At 42.6% G+C, this 22,704-nt stretch overlaps 1 protein-coding gene across 2 annotated transcripts in view; it reads right to left on the reverse strand.

Moving 5' to 3' along the window:
- Window positions 1-22,704, reverse strand: part of LOC141110831 (transmembrane protease serine 4-like) — a 78,377-nt gene that overhangs the window by 41,720 nt on the left and 13,953 nt on the right. For both annotated transcript variants that reach the window (XM_073602478.1, XM_073602477.1), the window contains exon 2: window positions 5,908-5,956. In XM_073602478.1, coding sequence (XP_073458579.1) covers window positions 5,908-5,956 — 49 coding nt within the window. The remainder of the gene's footprint in view (window positions 1-5,907; window positions 5,957-22,704) is intronic.

Genomic DNA, 22,704 nt, shown 5'->3' on the forward strand with positions numbered 1-22,704 from the left:
AGAGGAATGTCAGAATTGGCCTGGACTGGAAGTAAGATGGCTCCTGAACTGCAATGTCCATTGTTAACCCTTTTCTTTGAAGACTGGAAGTTCAGGGAAACTTCACGAGAGAACAGGAGACAGCAACATTAAAGGTTGTAAACTGCAAGTACTGGGGCAAGAATTTTAACAAATGGTTTACTGTTAAATGTTTATTTTATTGTGCTCAATGTGTTAGACAAAAAAACGCTCAGGGTTTAATATTACTTTGAAGTTCTGTTAAAATGATATGCCCATGTAAGACTGCTGCCACCTTAATAAGGGAAGGTGAAAAATGAACCTACTGGCAGGTCAGCAGGTAATTATGTTACAGGCATTCAGGCAGGAATAATAAAAACAAAAAAATGGCTGTTATTGCTATTAAGGAGACTGCATTTAATATGCATTTTTGATTTTGTCCATAGCTTAAGTTTAATTTCTTTAAAAAAAAAAAAAAAAAAAATCTTGACGGTCTATTATAAAGCTGATAAACACAATGAGAATATCGGACAAAATGATCATCGGTATTTTTTGCATGAAAGTCTCATATGAAAAATGAATAGTTGCAAAAATTCTCGTAGGACAGAATACCACTTACCCCAATGATGTAATGTATTGTATTGTATTGGAATTTATTCTTTTGTTTCCGAGCATGCACGGTCTTGTTCACTCACTTTATTACGGACAAATAGTGTGCTGATTAAACGAAAAATTGTTTATTCTGTTGTCCTACAAAAACAATTTTCACGCTTGTCCTTTCAGATAATTTTGCATAAACTGTCGTGATCAGTTCTCGAAAGTAGTGAACAAATAGATTATCGGACGATCACTCCGAAAGCGATATTTTTCCTCCGATTTCTCATTGTGTGTAGTAAGCATACGTGTTTTTACTGAAAAGGAGTCTCAGGAGGATCTGATAGTTTATTAATAAAAAGGAGTCCCAACCAACAACAGTATGGAGGGCAGAAAAGGTTATTAAAGGGAGAAGATTCAAACAATGGGCTAAAGACCACTGTCGTCTGACATCACAGAGCTGGTCCAGGTTCTGTAGAGATCTTGACAATATTGTTGGGATCCACCCAGATGCTTGGTTGGCAGATGGCTCAGCCTCTCAGCAGGCTGCTCTCTGCTTACTAAAGTCTGAGAACTGAGCAATCAGCACTCTGATCGCTCCATTCTTGGTGTAGAACCAGCGGGGGCCAGGCTTCTAGGTGAGTATGTACATGTATGTTTTGTTTTTTGTGAACCCATACTTCTCTTTTAAAGTGTTACTAAACAATAAAATCAGTGTGTATATGCAGTAAAGCATGCTTGTTATACTCATTGTGGAACCTAAGGGGTTAATCCTCTGCAAATGTAAAAAGGCTGTTTGATCCTGTCTTCACTGATTCTCCCATTCTTCCACTGTCTCCAACCCATCTCCTGATAGAACAGATCATAAGGGACAAGCTGCACATGCTCAGTTTGGCTAGAGAGTTTTTTTTTGTTTTTTTTGGGAGAGTGCATTTGATTGGCACAGGGTCAGGGGTCCTGCAGCCTGATAGGACAGTCGGAGTAGAATGAAAACTCCTACTACAAGCCTTAACCAGACACTGATAGAAGTTACCAGACTGTTATATACTGCTGATGAGAAAAGGTATTTAGCAGTTTATATTTACTAAAACTATTTCATTTCCATGTTCTGTGTACTGTGTAAGACCAGATATAGTCAATGCAGGCTCCTGGGCTTAGTAACACTTTAACCACTAAGCCACCGCCCACCGTCATATGACGGCTGGACGAGGCTTCTGTTATTCTGTGAGGATGTCATATGACGTCCTCGCCTTCCCGAGCCACTAGGGGGCGCGCGCGCGCCGCCGTGTCACTCGGGACCCGGTGCGCGTGCCCGGCGGCCGCGATGTCCGCCGGGCACCCGCGATTGCCGGGTAACACAGCAGGAGCGTGGATCTGTGCATGTAAACACAGATCCACGTCCTGTCAGAGAGGAGAGGAGACCGATGGCGTGTCCCTTGTACATAGGGACAGCGATCGGTCACCTCCCCCAGTCAGTCCCTTCCCCCCACAGTTAGAATCACCTCCTTAGGTAATACATTAACCCCTCGAGCGCCCCCTAGTGTTAACCCCTTCCCTGCCAGTCACATTTACACAGTAATCAATGCAATTTTATAGCATTGATCGCTGTATAAATGTGAATGGTCCCAAAAATGTGTCAAAAGTGTCCGATGTGTCCGCCGCAATATCGCAGTCACAATAAAAATTGCAGATCGCCGCCATTACTAGTAAAAAATAAATAAATAATAAAAATGCTATAAATCTATCCCGTATTTTGTAGACGCTATAACTTTTGCGCAAACCAATCAATATACGCTTATCGCAATTTTTTTTTACCAAAAATATGTAGAAGAATACGTATCGGCCTAAACTGAGGAAAAAATTTGTTAAAAAAAAAAAAAAAAATTGGATATTTATTATAGCAAAAAGTAAAAAATATTGTGTTTTTTCAAAATTGTCCCTCTTCTTTTGTTTATGGCGCAAGAAATAAAAACCGCAGAGGTGATCAAATACCACCAAAAGAAAGCTCTATTTGTGGGAAAAAAATGATAAAAATTTAATTAAGGTGCAGTGTAACACGACCGCGCAATTGTCATTCAAAGTGCGACAGCGCTGAAAACTGAAAAATGGCTTGGGCAGGAAGGGGGTGTACGTGCCCTGTATTGAGGTGGTTAAGGAATAGAATGCATCATATACATACAGAATGCTGATTTAACAGAGTCATAAGACGACATCAGCTGCCATGATAAATTCCCTAAGCATAATCAATATATGCAACACACAAACCTAGGGTCAGAATACTAAAATACTGCATCTACGTGTGCCATATTTAAATGAATAAAAAGTACAATCTTTTAAATGTTGTATACACCTAAAAGAAATAAGCCTGCCTAATGTAAATAATCTTATCAATGTGTGATAAGTCAGATGGACAGCTCATTGAAAACAAAGTATTTCCAATATGATTATCTTATTTCAACCAATGATAAGAAAAAAGGCAGAATGATTGCAAACTGATTGTTTGCTCAATTTTCTAATCTAGATTTTTTTTTCTTATATTTTTTCTTATATTTAATACAACAACCAAAATATGGGAGCGCAAGTATGTAAACACATTTAAGTCACATCAGTAAAAAACAATTTGGTACTTTTGCTTTATCAAACATTCCTGCGCGTCTTATTTTCATAAACTGGCAGTCTGAGACACATTGAATAGCCTGGTATATGACATCACATGGGACGGCATATCGGACAGCCGCCGGCTCAGCTCTGTTGCCCCTGGAAGACGTCTCGTCGGACGAAACGTACGTAGGGCAGAGCTCTGCAGTGACGTCAGCACGTCCATCTGACTGGACTGTGTGATATGCTCTTTGATATGGTTTTGTTTGGGAATACCTATCAATTTTATTAATAAAATTGGTTTTAACTGTACTTTACTATGGGATTTCCTTGCTTCTTTCTGGCTATGTGTTAGTCGCTGAGGCAAGTTTATGTAAAGCAATCCAGTGGCTGTGTGGGGCATGCTGTTCTGAAATCATCATCAACTGTGAGAGGGAGCTTGAGCCATCCATTCAGGCAGGACCTATCATTCTAAAAGCGCCGAGCCGTGGGGTCTAAATATTGGGTAAGCTGCTTTATTTGTATAAGGTGGCTGGTGTACAAAAGCGTGAAGAGTTTGTACACACAGTGGACTTCTTAAGTTAGAATTTTTACTAGACTCTAATTGGATAATATGATTTATGCACTCTTTATGAACCCGCTAATCATTGGTAAACCACACAGAATGGGGATGTGAACAAGGCAGATCTCCCTTCTGACGGGGGGAAGGGATGGATTCTGTGTTCCTGCAAAGCAGAGACTAGAATCCATCTCTTCCCCTAGTGAAAGCAGCACATACAGTACACAAAAACACTGGCTAGGCACACAGTTAACCCTTTGATCGCCCTAGATGTTTAACACCTTCCCAGCCAGTGTCATTAGTACAGTGACAGTGCACATTTTTAGCACTGATCATGGTATTGGTGTTACTGGTAACCGCAGAGTGTCAAAAGTGTCAGTTAGTGTCCGATTATCCGCTGCAATACCGCAGTCCCGCTATGAGTCGCTAATTGTTGCCATTACTAGTATAAAATAAATAAAACATAAATTATTTGATAAATATATACCATAGTTTGTAGACGCTATTACGTTTGCCTAAACCAATCAAATATACGCTTATTGGGATTTATTTTTTTTTACAAACACATGTAGCAGAATACATATTGGCCTAAATTTATGAAGAAATTTGATTTTTAAATTTTTTTCATTGGCTATGTTTTATAGCAGAAAGTAAAAAATATGATTTTTTTCCTAAAATGGTCGGTCTTTTTTTGTTTATATTGCAAAAAATAAAAACTGCAGTGGTGATCAAATAGCACCAAAAGCTCTATTTGTGGGGAAAGTGCCTTATTGCAAAAAATAGCCTCATCGTGAAGTAAATCTTCCGGAGGTCAAGTGATTAAAGGGCAATGTATCTGCACTGTTCAGTGCCCTTTGTACTCTTCATCTGACATTTGTGAAACTTTTTGCAATTAGATGCCCTCTCTGTACTAGCCAGTTTACTTGTGCAGATGAACAAAATTTCAAAAATTTTTAAACTGAAGATCCTTGGTTTGGGGGAACAGAGGTGAAGTATTGCACATAATTACAATTCCCTTATCTGTGTCTAGAGATTTTTAGGTGGACCGACACCAATAAGTATTCTTGTAAAAAAAAAAAAAAAAAAAAAAAACCCACACATATGCAGTACATCTAAAAATCATTTCCTAATGTTTTGGCTTTTTAAAAATGCTGAAAGTACAGAAAAAAATACCAGTTGTCCCTGTCAGAAATCTAGTGATCTCCTAACTCCCTGTAGTGAGACGTTGTTCTCATTACACTGGAATCCCCAAGCATCGCTTTCAGTGCTGCTTGGGGGTTCCTGAACACCTCAACAGGGCCACTGATAAGGAAGTAGAGCCAGCCATTGTGTACTGGGCCTGGGCCCCATCAGTTCAAAAAGGGGGCCCAGGCACCTGCTGAGCAGGAGGGCCAGCTGTACTGCCTTACTGCAGACACTGATCCTCTTTTGCCTCCTCCTGCAGCGCTGGCAGCTTCTCCTCCACCTGTGCTGCAGGGGGATCAGTTCTAGCATCCGCACCTCCATACTCCTGCTTTCCGGCCCCCCTGTGCGCCCCTTTTCCCTGCATCTTGCTGGCTTCCCTCCTCTCCCCACCCACCGGCAGCTGCTGTGATGGAGAATGGGCAACAGGGGGTCAGTAAATATGTCATATAATAATGATTTTAGTGTATTTTTAAATATAATTTGGTATTTTATGGGGGGTGCAGAGGGGGGAGCGGGGCCCTGTCAGGTAAGCAGTATGGGGCCCCATGATTTCTAACAGCAGCCCTGCACCTCCACCTCTCCTCACCTCACCTCCAAGGCATTAGATTAGGAAATAAGGAGGGGCTGTATGAAGTGGGAAAACACACAAACAGGGCTGACAACACTGCTTACAGGCAATGACTTCACAATAATGATGATATTTAAATGACTAAACACATCTAATTTAAACTGAATAGTACTGACATGAGACATTGGTACACGTGACACAAAATGCTTTCAGTGTAAATTCTCTGCCACGTCTTAAAGCATGTTTGTACAATATGCTGCAGGGCTGAACTTCAGCTATGAACAAATCTGAATAGCCCATTGTATTAAACCACAACATAGGTACAGAATTTCACACCCTTGCTCAACACAGAAGGAGCTTTGAGGTTTGTGCCATTGGTTTAGTAATTAGGGTTGGCTGATCTTACCTGCTGTGTTCAGTGGAGACGCACTGTTTACTTCTTCCTCTGCCGGATTCTGTGAAGACAATACAAGAATAGGTGAGAAAATACTTACAGCTACTCATAATTGATCAAAGATAATCTGCGACCATCTGTGATCAATTAACAACTTCTATGTGGAAAGACAGATGAAAGTCTTCTGATTTAGATATGTTCACAGGGCTTAAAGTGATTGTAAAGGATTGATCTTTATTTTTATTTTTAACCACTCGGCTCCCGTGCTATAGCCGAAAGACAGCTACAGCGCAGGCTTAAAATGCCAAAAAGGCGTACATGGACGTCCTCCCACTCTCACGCTGCCCACGTGCGCCCCTGGGGGGGCACTCTGTGATCACGAGTCCTTGGGACTCGGCTGATCATAGATAGGGTAAAGGACCAATCACAGTGTGCCCTTTACCACGTGATCAGCTGTCAACCAATGACAGCTGATCATGGAAGTAAACCGAAGCTGGTTATCGTTTTTCTTTTTTCCTCATGCTGTCAGCATGAAGAAAGCCATTAACCAGCTTCTGTTAGAGGGACATCATTTCCCTTTGTTCCCACCAGTGCTGCTAATCAGTGCCCTCCAGTGCCGCTAATCAGTGCCCTGCAGTGCTACTAATCAGTGCCCACCAGTGTCATATATCAGTGCCTATTAGTGCCCATCAGTGCTGCCAATCAGGGCCCATCAGTGCTACCTACCAGTGCCCATTAGTGCTGCCAATCAGTGCCCACCAGTGCCACCTCATCAGTGCCACCTCTCCATGCCGCCCATCAGTGCCACCTCTCCATGCCACCCACTAGTGCAGCCTCAGTGCCACCTATCAGTGCCATATATCAGTGCCCACCAGTGCCATCCATCAGTGCTGCCTCATTCGCGCACATCAGTGAAAAATTACCTGCTTGCAACATTTTAAAAACAAAATATGAAAAACGTTTTGTTTTGTTAAAATTTTCAGTCTTTTTTTGTTTGTTTAGCAAAAAATAAAAAACCCAGTGGTAATTAAATACCACCAAAAGAAAGCTCTATTTATGTGCTATGGAGGCACTCATGCGTGCTTGCTCCTGACCCGGCTGTGTGTGTCCATAGACACACAGAAAGCGTCTCAGCCCCACCCCCTTCCTCCCTCCTTACTGGCTGTAATTTACAGCAGAGGGGGCCCAATGAGGAAGGTCAGGGCCCGTTCACACTGCTGTGAGCTGCATACAGAAGGTTTGTTATCTTTAATGCATAGAATTAATTAAAGTGAAAAAAAACTTCTGCCTTTAGAACCACTTTAAGATAGGATTTTGAGGTGATAATTCAGCCTAAAGCTGGCCACAGATAGGTCGAAATTAGACAAATTTTTATCCATGTTTGACAGAAGCCAATCATTAAACAAAAAGTGGGGGATAAGCTATTGGCAGGTAAGAAAACTTTGATCACCTGGGAAAAGCTGGAGCCAGCTTCCCCTTCTCTCAGGCTAAATACAAAGGATCACTCAAGGCTGCCTTTAGGCTTCATTTACACTTGTGTTTAAGGGGTAGTAAAAACACATGCCTGAACTGAACTTTTACTACCCCCAATGCTCCCCCTTAAGCTTGGTTTAAGGCAAAACCCTTGCTTTGCAAATTCAAGGTAAAGTAACAGATTTGCTTTAATTCCCTATAAATCACTAACATATACTTTGCTTTCTTTCGCTCTTCTACTTCTCTATTCAATGACAGGAATGGAAGGATATACTCTGTACTTCTGGTTATGAAGCAGCATGTGACAGTGCTGAGCTAATTATCACTGTCATATGGGGAGTTTGTAGCCTTGTGTATGCTATGAATCCAGCTATTCGGAGTTTACAAAAAAGGAACTTCCATGCCTCCTGGAAGCTGAATAGGGCAATAGGGAAGTGAAAGAAAGGCAAGTATGGAGGCAGGATCTGGGATGGGTACCTTGTTTGGGAGGAATCACCCTCACACACACACAGTTATAATGCACTGCTGATCTTTTTAAAATCTTGAGCAAGCTTGTTTGTAGTAAGAGAACCACTGATTGTTAGCACTGACATATCAGTCCAGAAAAATATACTATACTATACTATACTATACTATACTATACTATACTATACTATACTATACTATACTATATATATACACTATAAAACAACATGGATCCCCCTATCTAAAAGGTTCCTTCACCCAAGACAGCCACCAAAGTCTTTGTCCAATTAGACCACTTCCCTTCACAAGGCACTGGACAGAATCAGAAAGGGAGCAATCCTCTCTCAAAACTCCCCTTCCCAAGCAACAGAGCTACTAGGCCACCTGCAGGTGGAAAGCCTAACTGCACCTGCCTACATGTATATAATGGTACAGAAGGGTAAATAAATGTGATCCTATGTGGGCAGACCATAGATTCACAAAGTCAGGAATAGCCATGAGATATGTTTCTTATCATCAACTAAAGTGTATCACTTGGGTGTGACCATCAGTCCAGGGAATTGTGGAAAAAAGAATAAAAGCCATGCGCAAACTTTGGCGCGTTATAAATCTTGAATAATAATAGTAATATAATAATAATAAAATAATAATAATAATAATAATAGGAGCCAGAACCTGCATCTCAGAAAAGGATCTGGTCGCTACAAGAGTATTTTTTTTTATATTAATTTTTCTATATTTCATTTACAAAGCTAAAAAAACAGGCCCAGGAGCAAGACATGGAGCAGACTTGTAGGCAAGGTGCATACAAAGGGTTTAGGTGTTTTTTTTTCTGTGTTCCCTCTTTTCCTGTCTCTGCTCATGTCCTCAAGTTAACTGAGCCAGCCAGGTGCAAAATGTTACAATGTCTTAATGTTTCCCAGTGTCTTTAGGTAGACCTGAGAACTGGGGGGTAACCAGGCTGTTAGGCTGCTTTCACACTGTTGCGTCGGCGGTAAAGCGTTGCTATTTTTAGTGGCGATTTACCGTAGTTTTTGCAGAGGTTTTTGTCCACTAGCGGGGCGCTTTTAACCCCCGCTAGCATCCGAGAAAGGGTTAAAACGACCCTCAAAGCGCCACTGCAGCGGCGCTTTGCCGGCATTTTGCCGGGGGTTTGGCGGCGATGCCCATTCATTTCAATGGGCGGGAGCGGTGTATACACCGCTCCAAAGATGCAGCTTGCAGGAGTTTTTTTACGTCCTGCCAGCACATCGCCTCAGTGTGAAAGCACTCGGGCTCTCACACTGAGACTGCAGGGGAGCCATTATTCAGGCACTTTACAGGTGCTATTTTTAGCTCAAAAGCGCCTGAAAAACACCTCTGTGTGAAAAGGCGTCTTAGGGTTAAAGTTTTTCCCAGGTTACTGCCCCCTACAGGTCAACCAACATAAAAGGGGGGTCTGACTCCAAGGCCCTGTGTTGAGCCCTAGGGAAATTCTGCCACACGTACAGTAGCTGGTTACTCTGCTGCAGTAATCATCCATTTTTTTGGGGGGGGGGGTAGGAGCCTAATTGGGGTTCCTGGAGGGGGTCCCAAGCCTGGGGGCCCTATGGACTTGTAGCTGCTAATCATGCTCTTCTGCCTTTATGGATTACTGCCAATCATGGACTCTCAGAGACTTGTAGTGCCTCTTGTGGATTAATACTGGAAGGGACTCTTGCATTAAAAGGGATTGCATTGTGGACTTGCCTTCTGTATAAGGTATGCACACTCTATGGGATGTTAGAATAGCTCTGTATAGGAACTGTGTTGATTTTGTCTTTTGAGAACTGTACTGTTGTCAGCAATACCTCAGTAAAGGATCTCGTATGTTTACTTGTTTTACCAATGAAAAAACCTCCAATCCCAGAAGACGCCTTATACAGGAAAAACACATTGGGCGGAGCTAGTACTGTGACACCATCACGCAGAGGCTCGCTGGATGACACCGTGGCCGAGCTGTTGAAGTTTCTGAAAAACGCTTGTTATTCCTGATCTTTGTAAGTGCCATATTCTATTTAATAAAGTGTTTTTAACAGTATTGTGCTATGAGGCTTATTTATTTATTTTAGGTACTTATATAGCGCAGTCAATTTACGCAGTGCTTTACATATACATTCACATCAGTCCCTGCCCTCAAAGAGTTTACAATCTAAAACCAGTGGCGGCCCGTCCATAGGGGGCGCCAGGGCGCCGCCCCCCCCCCCCCCCCCTCCTGTAGTCAAAAAAAAAAAAAAAAATTCAAAAAAAAAAAAAAAAATTTTTTTTTTAAACTGCCCCTTTAAGAACATTAAAAAAAAAAAAAGTCCTTCAACAAAGTGCACTGTGGCGCCGGACGCCAGTGCACTATGGGAAGCGCCACGTCAATGCAATCACGAGATTGCAGACGCGGCGCTTCATTTGCGGGCTTTTAACCCGCCTTGTGGCGCAAACGAAAACCCCGATTAGCTTCCGCTCGTAGAATCAGTGTGATTCTATGGGCGGGAGCATTGCTTTTCAAATCTTGAGGTCACTTCCGGCTTTCGTGAAGAAGACGAGAGCTGGAAGTGATGTCGGCAGCTCCGTTCTTCGGCTGAGCGGAGCTGCAGGAGGAAGGTAAGAGTCATATGAGGGATGTGTTGCTGTCTGGCAAGCAGGGTGAGCTCCAGCACGGTGAGCTCCAGCACAGCTGCATGTATCTGTCCCTCTCTTCCCCATTCCCCCCCTCCCTCCTGTCTCACTACACACGGACTGAAGACACCTATACACAGACAGAGGGGGAGGGGGAGGTGAATGGACACATACACAGGACATTATCAAAGAAAGATACAGTGATTTGAGGGGCTGGGAGAGGATGCTTTATGTGCTAGGGGCCACTTTGGGAGCAGAGAGGATTTGTGCTAGAAGGGGGGTTGAATATAAAATTAGACCCCCCCAGCACAAATCCTCTCTGCTCCCAAAGTGGCCCCTAGCACATACAGCATCCTCTCCCAGCCCCCCAAATCACTGTGATTATCTTTCTTTGATAACTTGCCCCTCTTCCCCCTTGTTCAAAGAGATGCTGGCTGTTATTAAGGAGACAATCATGGTTTCTGGGATCAGTGGACACAGTGGCTGCGTTTTTTTATGACACAGTGGATGCGTTTTTGATGACACAGTGAATGCGTTTTTGATGACACAGTGAATGCGTTTTTGATGACACAGTGAATGCGTTTTTGATGACACAGTGAATGCGTTTTTGAGGACACAGTGGCTGCGTTTTTGATGACACAGTGGATGCATTTTTGATGACACAGTGGATGCGTTTTTGATGACACAGTGAATGCGTTTTTGATGACACAGTGGATGCATTTTTGATGACACAGTTAATGCGTTTTTGATGACACAGTGAATGCGTTTTTTATGACACAGTGAATGCGTTTTTGATGACACAGTGGATGCATTTTTTATGACACAGTGGATGCGTTTTTGATGACACAGTGAATGCGTTTTTGATGACACAGTGGATGCATTTTTTATGACACAGTGGATGCATTTTTGATGACACAGTGGATGCGTTTTTGATGACACAGTGAATGCGTTTTTGATGACACAGTGGATGCATTTTTGATGACACAGTTAATGCGTTTTTGATGACACAGTGAATGCGTTTTTTATGACACAGTGAATGCGTTTTAGATGACACAGTGAATGCGTTTTTGATGACACAGTGAATGCGTTTTTGATGACACAGTGGATGCGTTTTTGATGACACAGTGAATGCGTTTTTGATGACACAGTGAGTGCGTTTTTGATGACACAGTGGCTGCGTTTTTGATGACACAGTGGCTGTGTTTTTGATGACACAGGCTGCGATTGATGTTTTTTTTTTCAGAATTTTTCAGTTTGTTTGCGCCCCCCCCAAAAATTTTGAGCACCAGCCGCCACTGTCTAAAACCCTGTACACACGGTCGGATTTTCCGACGGAAAATGTGTGATAGGACCTTGTTGTCGGAAATTCTGACCGTGTGTAGGCTCCATCACACATTTCCCATCTGAATTTCTGACACATAAAGTTTGAGAGCTTGCTATAAAATTTTCCGACAACAAAATCCGTTGTCGGAAATTCCGATCGTGTGTACACAAATCCGACGCACAAAGTGCCACGCATGCTCAGAATAAATTAAGAGACGAAAGCTATTGGCTACTGCCCCGTTTATAGTCCCGACGTACGTGTTTTACGTCACCTTGTTTAGAACAATCGGATTTTCCGACAACTTTGTGTGACCATGTGTATGCAAGACAAGTTTGAGCCAACATCCGTCGGAAAAAATCATAGGATTTTGTTGTCGGAATGTCCGATCAATGTCCGACCGTGTGTACAGGGCATAAGGTTCTTAACTCACATTCAATTGCCACAAGTAATGCAAAACAGGAGTATGGAGACAGGTCGTGTGATAGATTTATTGCTTCTTTGGGTGTACTTCTCCTGTGGATCACAGCAGTGCAGATTGTTTTGCACTCCTGTGACCCATTTTCAGCTGACAGTGGGCTGTCGGCTGATGTCACAGAACCGGACCAGGCTGGGGAAAAATCGGGATCCGCTAATCTGCCTGGACCGGCACCTAGCTCAGCCTGAGCTGGCCGCTCCCACCCCCTCCACAGCTCAAATGCAGCATCCACCTACATGAGTACGATTGCAAAAAAAAGAAAAAGTCCCATACCCAACATCTCCTCTTTCCTGCTATCTGGCCCACATGACAATTAGATCTCATTCACATGGAGCATATGCACCCATGCCCAGTGTGATGGCCATGTACCGCGTGGGGATACTTGGTTTTCTGTCCATCCCTGTGCAGGCAGTGCAAAGTAAAATGGAACGCAGCAGCTGCATGGACATCAAATGTCAAAATTTGATACGCAGACAGGAAAGGATGCATGTATCCGAACGCACAGTGTCTGCATTCAGATCTGTGCACCCACTTCTATTGGTGAAGCTCTCTTGTTGATGCAGATGCACCAAAAAGTGGCTAAGCATACAGGACCTGTCTTAGCGCCTGTCCTGTCTGAATGAGCCCCTAGGGGAATTTATAAAGCGCAGACAGAATCTGGAGCAGCTGTACATGGCAACCAATCAGCTCTTAGCTTTCATTTTTAAAGCTGAACAAGCTGAAGATAGAAGTTGATCGGTTGCCATGCGCAGCTGTTCCAGATTCTGACTGCACCAGTTTTGATAAATTCCCATCACTGTGTTTTATATTTTTTACTCTTGACTACTGCTTTGTTAAAGTGGTTGTAAAGGCACAAGGTTTTTTACCTTCATGCATACTATGCATGAAGGTAAAAAACCTTCTGTGTGCAGCAGCCCCCCCACATCTAATAGTTACCTGAGCCCCCTCAATCCAGCGATGTCCACGAGAGCCTTGGCTCTCCCGGGACTCTCACTCCTTATTGGCTTTTGGTAGCAGCGGGAGCCATTGGTACCCACTGCTGTCAATCACAGTCAGTGAGTATCTTCAATGCTTGTGCAGGTATCTCACACCCATTCTCCAAGGTCACCAAGTATAGTTACTTGCAAATCTTGCAGTAACTTTAATCCAGAAGGGGAGGCAATGAAGCCATTGCTCTTCCTCTTTTCTATACCAAATATTAGTATTGCACTGATACCAATATCGGTGCCGATACTATGCATTTGCACAAGTATCGGTCCTTGTGCAAATGCTCCGATACCTGAAACCGATACTTTCAGGCTCGGTTCTTTTAGCTGTCAGCTAAATGTTTATCAACAACATTGCTCAGCCGCTGAAACAGATAGATAAAAAGAAACGGTTTATTTTTGTTTATACATCTACAGATCAAAAGGGATGATCTGCAGACGAAGTCAGTTTAAAGCAACCTGTCAAATAAAATAGTTTTATTTATTTATTTATTTATTTTTATTGAAATGTTCATGTTTAACCCCTTATTAACCCTTAATTTACTCTAATCAGCCTTAATTAACTCCTTATTCCCCTTCTCCATTTAATTATTTTTTCCTGCTCATTTTTTTCTTCACTTCTAGTTTATAAACTATTCATAATTAAAACTAATTTTTTTTGTTTGCTTGGTTCGTAAAATATTTTTCAACCTTCAACATATATTTAAACGTCACATTGAAAAAAGCACACCAAATTTCTCAATGTTTTGTACCATTGCGGTCAGCTGAAGTGTACACAAAAAACTGTTGCAGTAGGTATCGGTAATTGGTATCGGTGAGTACTGATAAAAAAGAAGTAATCGGTACTTGTAAAAAAAAAAAAAAAAATGGTATCAGTGCATCCCTACCAAATATAATAAAAGTGGGTCTTTTTAGGAGCTTATTTTCACCTACAGAAGAAAGACCCATGCACTTTCCACCCAAATGAGGCCACAGATATGCTGCATGTTCATTCTAGAACAAAATCATTTGGTGTGGGGGGGGGGGATTATGGTTTGGGGTTGTTTTTCAGGGGTTGGGCTTGATCCCTTAGTTCCAGTGAAGGGAACTCTTAAGGCGTCAGCATGCCAAGATTTTTTGGACAATTTCATGGTCCCAACTTTGTGGGGTCAGTTTGGGGATGGCCCCTTCCTGTTCCAACATGACTGCACACCAGTGCACAAACAAGGTCCATAAAGACATGGATGAGCGAGTTTGGGGTGGAGGAACTTCACTGGCCTGCACAGAGTCCTGATCTCAACCCGATAGAACACCTTTGGGATGATTAAGAGCGGTGACTGCGAGCCAGGCCTTCTAGTTCAACATCAGTGCCTGACCTCACAAATGCACTTCTGGAAGAATAGTCAAACATTCCCATAAACACACTCCTAAACCTTGTGGACAGCCTTCCCAGAAGAGTTGAAGCTGTTATAGCTGCAAAGGGTGGGCCAACTAAATATTGAATTCTATGGACTAAGGATGGAGATGCCATTAAAGTTTATGTGCGTGTATAGGCAAGCATTCCAATACTTTTTTATATATATACACACACACAGACACACACACACAGACACACACACACACACACACACACAGACAGACAGGTCCATAAATATTGGGACATCAACACAATTCTAATCTTTTTGGCTCTATACACCACCACATTGGATTTAAAATGAAACAAACAAAATGTGCTTTAAGTGCAGACTTTCAGCTTTAATTTGAGGGTATTTACATCTAACTCAGGTGAATGGTGTAGGAATTACATCAGTTTGTATATGTGACTCCCACTTTTTTAAGGGACCAAAAGTAATGGGACAATTGGCTACTCAGCTGTTCCATGGCCAGGTGTGTGTTATTCCTTCATTATCCCATTTACAAGGAGCAGATAAAAGGTCCAGAGTTCATTTCAAGTGTGCTATTTGCATTTGGAATCTTTTGCTGTCAACTCTCAATATGAGTTCCAAAGAGCTGTCACTATCAGTGAAGCAAGCCATCATTAGGCTGAAAAAACAAAACAAACCCATCAGAGAGAAAGCAAAAACATTAGGTTTGGCCAAATCAACTGTTTGGAACATCCTTAAAAAGAAAGAACGCACCGGTGAGCTCAGCAACACCAAAAGACTCAGAAGACCACCGGGAAACAACTGTGGTGGATGACCGAAGAATTCTTTCCCTGGTGAAGAAAACACCCTTCACAACAGTTGGCCAGATCAAGAACACTCTCCAGGAGGTAGGTGTATGTGTGTCAAAGTCAACAATCAAGAGAAGACTTCACCACAGTGAATACAGAGGGTTCACCACAAGATGTAAACCATTGGTGAGCCTCAAAAACAGGAAGGCCAGATTAGAGTTTGCCAAACAACATTTAAAAAAGCCTTTACAGTTCTGGAACAACATCCTATAGACAGATGAGACCAAGATCAACTTGTACCAGAGTGATGGGAAGAGAAGAGTATGGAGAAGGAAAGGAACTGCTCATGATCCAAAGCATACCACCTCATCAGTGAAGCATGGTGGTGGTAGTGTCATGGCGTGGGCATGTATGGCTGCCAATGGAACTGGTTCTCTTGTATTTATTTATGATGTGACTGCTGACAAATGCAGCAGGATGAATTCTGAAATGTTTCGGCCAATATTATCTGCTCATATTCAACAAAATGCTTCAGAACTTATTGGACGGCGCTTCACAGTGCAGATGGACAATGACCCGAAGCATACTGCGAAAGCAACCAAAGAGTTTTTTAAAGGAAAGAAGTGGAATGTAATGCAATGGCCAAGTCAATCACCTGACCTGAATCCGACTGAGCATGCATTTCACTTGCTGAAGACAAAATTGAAGGGAAAATGCCCCAAGAACAAGCAGGAAATGAAGACAGTTGCAGTGGAGGCCTGGCAGAGCATCACCAGGGATAAAACCCAGCGTCTGGTGATGTCTATGCGTTCCAGACTTCAGGCTGTAATTGACTGCAAAGGATTTGCAACCAAGTATTAAAAAGTGAAAGTTTGATGGATGATTGTTAATCTATCCCATTACTTTTGGTCCCTTAAAAAGTAGGAGGCACATATACAAACTGTTGTAATTCCTACACCGTTCACCTGATTTGGATGTAAATACCCTAAATTAAAGCTGAAAGTCTGCAGTTAAAGCACATCTTGTTTGTTTCATTTCAAATCCATTGTGGTGGTATATATATATATATATATATATATATATATATATATATATCTATATATACATATACACACATACATACACACTATACAGTATCTCACAAAAGTGAGTACACCCCTCACATTTTTGTAAATATATTATTATATCTTTTCATGTGACAACAATGAAGAAATGACACTTTGCTACAACGTAAAGTATTGTGTGTACAGCTTGTATAACAGTGTACATTTTCTGTTCCCTCAAAATAACTAAATAAACACACAGCCATTAATGTCTAAACCGCTGGCAACGAAAGTGAGTACACCCCTAAGTGAAAATGTCCAAATTGGGCCCAAAGTGTCAATATTTTGTGTGGCCACCATTATTTTCCAGCACTGCCTTAACCCTCTTGGGCATGGAGTTCACGAGAGCTTCACAGGTTGCCACTGGAGTCCTCTTCCACTCCTCCATGACAACATCACGGAACCTTCTGTTTGAGGATGCCCCATAGATGCTCAATAGGTCTGGAGACATGCTTGGCCAGTCCATCACCTTTACCCTCAGCTTCTTTAGCAAGGCAGTGGTTGTCTTGGAGGTGTATTGGGGTCGTTATGTTGGAAGACTACCCTGCAGACCAGTCTCCGAAGGGAGGGGATCATGCTCTGCTTCAGTATGTTCCAGTACATGTTGGCATTTATGGTTCCCTCAATGAACTGTAGCTCTCGGCAGCACTCATGCAGCTCCAGACCATGACACCCCCACCACCATGCTTCACTGTAGGCAAGACACAATTGTCTTTGTACTCCTCACCTGGTTGCCGCCACACGCGTTTGACACCATCTGAACCAAATAAGTTTATCTTGGTCTCATCAGACCACAGGACATGGTTCCAGTAATCCATGTCCTTAGTCTGCTTGTCTTCAGTAAACTGTTTGTGGGCTTCCTTGTGCATCATCTTTAGAAGAGGCTTCCTTCTGGGACGACAGCCATGCAGACCAATTTGATGCAGTGTGCAGCGTATGGTCTGAGCACTGACAGGCTGACCCCCCCACCCCTTCAACCTCTGCAGCAATGCTGGCAGCACTCATACGTCTAATTCCCAAAGACAAGCTCTGGATATGACGCCAAGCACCTGCACTCAACTTCTTTGGTCGACCATAGCGAGGCCTGTTCCGAGTGGAACCTGTCCTGTTAAACTGCTGTATGGTCTTGGCCACCATGCTGCAGCTGTTTCAGGGTCTTGGCAATCTTCTTATAGGTACAGTGTATAAGGGCGCTCTGAGCATAAAGACCAAGCAGACAGTATATATAAAAGAGCAGAGGTCTGATGGTGTATCTTCTCACACTTAGGGCTGCACTCACAAGGAGAAGCAATCTCTAAAGGAAAAACAGACAAAAAAAAAAAAGAGAGGCTCTAAGTGCAGGATTAAAAGCTATTTATTTTCCCCAGAAAGAATTAAAAACACTTACAAGATCTGGCGAATGTAAAAGCTTATAATCATGGGTAATGCAGGTGATCCAGCAGGCATGAAGGTCCTTGACATATAGAAGTTATCAGAGCTGTGTCATAAACTGCAGTGGAGGATCCAGAACCATGGAAATCCCTGTAAGCTGGTGAGCGGTTAGCATAAACCAGGCCTGTGATGGACGGAGATCCCCGAAGTGACGTCAGCAATCAGAGACGAGAACCAGCATGGACCACAAACCGGACCATCAGTAAGGGACGCGTTTCGGGACATCTGATTGGTTCTTTTTTCAACCTATGACTACAAGTGTACACATATGTGTGTACACTTGTAGTCATAGGTTGAAAAAGGAACCAGGCGTTCCGAAACGCATCCCTTACTGATGACTACTTCCGGTTTGCGGTCTATGCTGGTTCTCGTCTCTGATTGCTGACGTCACTTCGGGGATCTCCGTCCATCACAGGCCTGGTTTATGCTAACCGCTCACCAGCTTACAGGGATTTCCATGGTCCCGGATCCTCCACTGCAGTTTATGACACAGCTCTGATAACTTCTATATGTCAAGGACCTTCATGCCTGCTGGATCACCTGCATTACCCATGATTATAAGCTTTTACATTCGCCAGATCTTGTAAGTGTTTTTAATTCTTTCTGGGGAAAATAAATAGCTTTTAATCCTGCACTTAGAGGCGCCTCTCTTTTTTATCTGCAATCTTCTTATAGCCTAGGCCATCTTTATGTAGAGCAACAATTCTTTTTTTCAGATCCTCAGAGAGTTCTTTGCCATGGAGGTGCCATGTTGAACTTGCAGTGAACAGTACGAGAGAGTGACAGCGATAACACCAAAATTTAACACACCTGCTCCCCATTCACACCTGAGACCTTGTAACACTAACGAGTCACATGACACCGGGGAGGGAAAATGGCTAATTGGGCCCAATTTGGACATTTTCACTTAGGGGTGTACTCACTTTTGTTGCCAGTGGTTTAACATTAATGGCTGTGGGTTAAGTTCTTTTGAGAGGACAGCAAATTGACACTGTTATACAAGCTGTGCACATACTACTTTACATTGTAGCAAAGTGTAATTTCTTCAGTGTTGTCACATGAAAAGATATAATAAAATATTTACAAAAATGTGAGGGGTGTACTCACTTTTGTGAGATACTGTATATGGCCACCAATAGAGGGCATTTCCCTTACTTTGGACAGGTTTTTCTTTTGTGGTCTTAAAGTGGTTGTAAACTCCGAAAAAAAAACCCCCTGGAGGACAAAGGCATCGCATACTAGCTCATTATGAAATACTTTAGATCTAAGCTGTTGCAGCGGTCCCTGCACACCGCTGTGACCGGCGACATGTCTCCCGGAGTTATTTCTGGGTTTGCGGGCTCGGGCGCTGTGATTGGCTGAAGCCGCTATAAAATCACTCCCGCGCATGTGCTCGGGAGCCACCAGTCACGGCATGGCTACTAAAGAAACGGCACGAGCGGGCCGTTTCTTCTTTGTGCGTGTGCCGATGATGTCGGCACATGCGGATACACTGAATATCTCCTAAACTGTGCAAGTTTAGGAGAGATTCACGCTACCTACAGGCAAGTCTTGCTATAGGCTTACCTGTAGGTAAAAAGAGGTGTAACAGGTTTAACAACCACTTTAACGCGGAAGTAAACCCTGATGGGTTTTACTTCCTCTTCATTTCCCCTGCAAAGCAAAAGCATAATGGACTAATATGCATCAAATACTAGCCCATTATGCTGCACTTACCTGCAAAAGAAGCCTGTGATGTCCCCAAGGTCCCTGCTGGTGGCTGCGTCCATCTTCACTTCACTTCCTTCCGGGTGTGTGGACTCTGACTCTGTGACTGGCCAGAGTCGTGGGAGCTGACGGTCAAGGCACGAGCCCTAAAGAAACGGCATGATCGTGCCCTCTCTTAATGCGCATGCGCCAATTACGTCAGTGCAAGCGTATATGGTAAATATCTCCTAAACTGTGCAGGTTTAGGAGATATTTCCAGTACCTACAGGTAAGCCTTATTATGGGTATGTATGTAAGGGTTTACAACCACTTTAAAGTGGAGTTCCACCCACTTTTACAACTCTTCAGCATCCCTCACTAAACTGTGCACTGTAAACGAATTGGATATTTTTTTATTTTTTTTCTCAGCACCTACTGTATATCTGCTGTATTCACTTTTCACTTCCTCCTCCCTGGCCGTGGCCCATCGCATCATTTCCTGTTTGCAATGCCTTCTGGGAAGGGGCGGCAACTTCCTCTGACACTGCAGCTGCTATGGAAACCTGACCTGAAACCTATTAAACTGCTTGTGCTGCACTGAGCATGTGCGAGATCTGCGAGGATGAGATCCAGGAAGAAATACAGTCTGGCTTCAGATGCCCACACTTAAGATGACCACGGCCTGCTGTAAGTTTATAAAATAACAAACTACTGCTATAAACTAACAAAACAGACCTTAGTTTACAGACTAACTTTACTAGAATACATTAAGCTTGTGTATTATAGGGGTATTTGTATTTAAAAAGTATAATTTTGGCCGGAACACCACTTTAAGCTTACTGAGACTTGAGATGCAGCAATTTTAGCGGCTGCAAGACAAGGATTGATTTAATGCCTAGCCATGATCTCAACAAAGACAATTTTTGGGGTACAAAGCTAGCCATACATGTACAGCCTGCAGGCTGAAAGAATCTGAACAGATTCCTACATCCATGCTATACAGCACAGATGGACAAATCTCCTGCTGCGGACTATTGTATTCTGAATACCTGGACAGTGCCTGCATCTTATTCAGTTGACCATTTTCCACCCATGGAATGAATTTAGGTCGGTTCAACATGAATCCAAATATAGCTGTGTAGATGTTAGCTTGATTTTCTTTGAGGGAAGCATCAATTACTTTTCCTCAAGAGTTAACCTTACATCCAACAATCACTGTACAGATGCAAGTCTCTGTAGTGGGAGCATTATGGATGGGAGCCTTGGAGATGGAGCACAGGTTGCTAAGAGACCATAGATACAAATCCCAGAATCCTCGAGTTGGTAGAGTCATATCCCTTAGCATATTTAACTCAGTTATTATAATGAGATATAGAATGGAAGGTTACAGGAGGAGAATTAAATAAAGCATAGGTGGCTGCAATGAAGATCTTACGTTCACCCATTGGAAATCACTGAGGGTCCTTGTATAAACATAGGAGCAGTGTGCTGAGTTTTCAGGTATGTGCCTTTCTTATACTGCTGTTAGAAATTATACATAGAAACATGATACATTCATGCAAAAGACACAAAGGGGAAAAAAAAAGTTGAAATGTATAGCAGTACATCACATACACAGACCAGGGGGAGTTATGGTAATGGCTTACACACGTTTAACAAAACAAAACCTTTACCAATCCAAACCTAGGAGCCTCTAGGCTCTATAGCCACCTAATCCTGATCATTCAAGCTTGCAGAAGATTATTGCTTGCCAATAGCCTGACCTTTACACAGCACTATGTTCTTTGACAAGCCACAGTGTTTTACAAGCGTACATGCCTAAATATATATTTTTTATTTACTTTGATAACAAACATTTGGAACGTTCTTTGATCTCATTGACTGTATATATGTTCACATGTTGCACATGGCAGGAAGTTTGAGCTCTATATTGCTCAAGCTATTTGTGTTCTGGAGGATGTTTTCTTTTTAAAACTGAGCTCCAGGCAAACAGCAAAATACACAGTTGAAATACGTACACACCCATTGCCCAGTCACCTTAACCACTTGCCACCCAAGCCAATTCGACACTTTGCTATTTTTTTTTTTGCTAGAATATTACTCAGAACACGCCAACATTATATATATTTTTTTAGCCTAGGGAATAAAATGGCAGTCGTTGCAATTTTTTACGTCACACGGTATTTGCGCAGCGATTTAAAACAAAAAAACACTCATGAAATAAAAAAAAAAAAAAACACAAAAATATTTACCCCAATTTTTTATATAATGTGAAAGATGATGTTACACTGAGTAAATAGATACCCAACATGTCACACTTTAAAGTTGCACACACTCGTGGAATGGCGCCAAACTTCTCCATAGGCTGGGCTTTAAAAAAAAAATTACCGGTTACCATTTAGAGTTACATAGGAGGCCTAGTGCTAGAAATTTTGCTCTCGCTCTAAAGATTGCGGTAGTAACGGTGTGGTTTGAATGCCGTTTACATATGCGGGTGTTGACCTACGTATACGTTCGCTTCTGCATGTTTATTTTATTGTTTTTTATTTTTACACTATCCCTTTAACTTTTCTTTTAATCACTTTTATTCCTATTACAATGAATGTAAACATCCCTTGTAATAGGAATAGGGCATGACAGCTCCTCTTTACAGAGAGATCTGGGGTCTATAACTCCCCAGATCTCTCCTCTATGCTGTAAAGCCTGAGATAAAAAAAATAATAATAATAATTAGAATCAATCTCAGGCTTCCCAGCAAAAAAATAAAGTGGCAGTGTTTACACCTGCCAACGCTTCCGGCCTCCAAGGGTCATAGAGATGGCCGGGGATCATGTGGTCCACAGCCAGCTCTATGGCAAACTGCCGCCGCTGGATTCATTCTCCGGCTCCCCAATCACATGGGTGAAACAGGAAAAGCACCAGAGGGTGTTTCAGGGGGCGGGGGGGGGGGGCAGAACGTCCCCTCCTGCTGCCTGTAAAAGCAATCAAGCAGCTATCAAGCAGGCATCATCCAGATATTGCCACTTCAAGTCCCTGACGTCAACCCGGGGGGAAGTTAATGATTAATGCACCTCTGCCAGAAGGAC

The sequence above is a fragment of the Aquarana catesbeiana genome, linkage group LG10, assembly GCF_042186555.1.
Source record: "Aquarana catesbeiana isolate 2022-GZ linkage group LG10, ASM4218655v1, whole genome shotgun sequence".
Classification (NCBI taxonomy): Eukaryota; Metazoa; Chordata; class Amphibia; order Anura; family Ranidae; genus Aquarana; species Aquarana catesbeiana.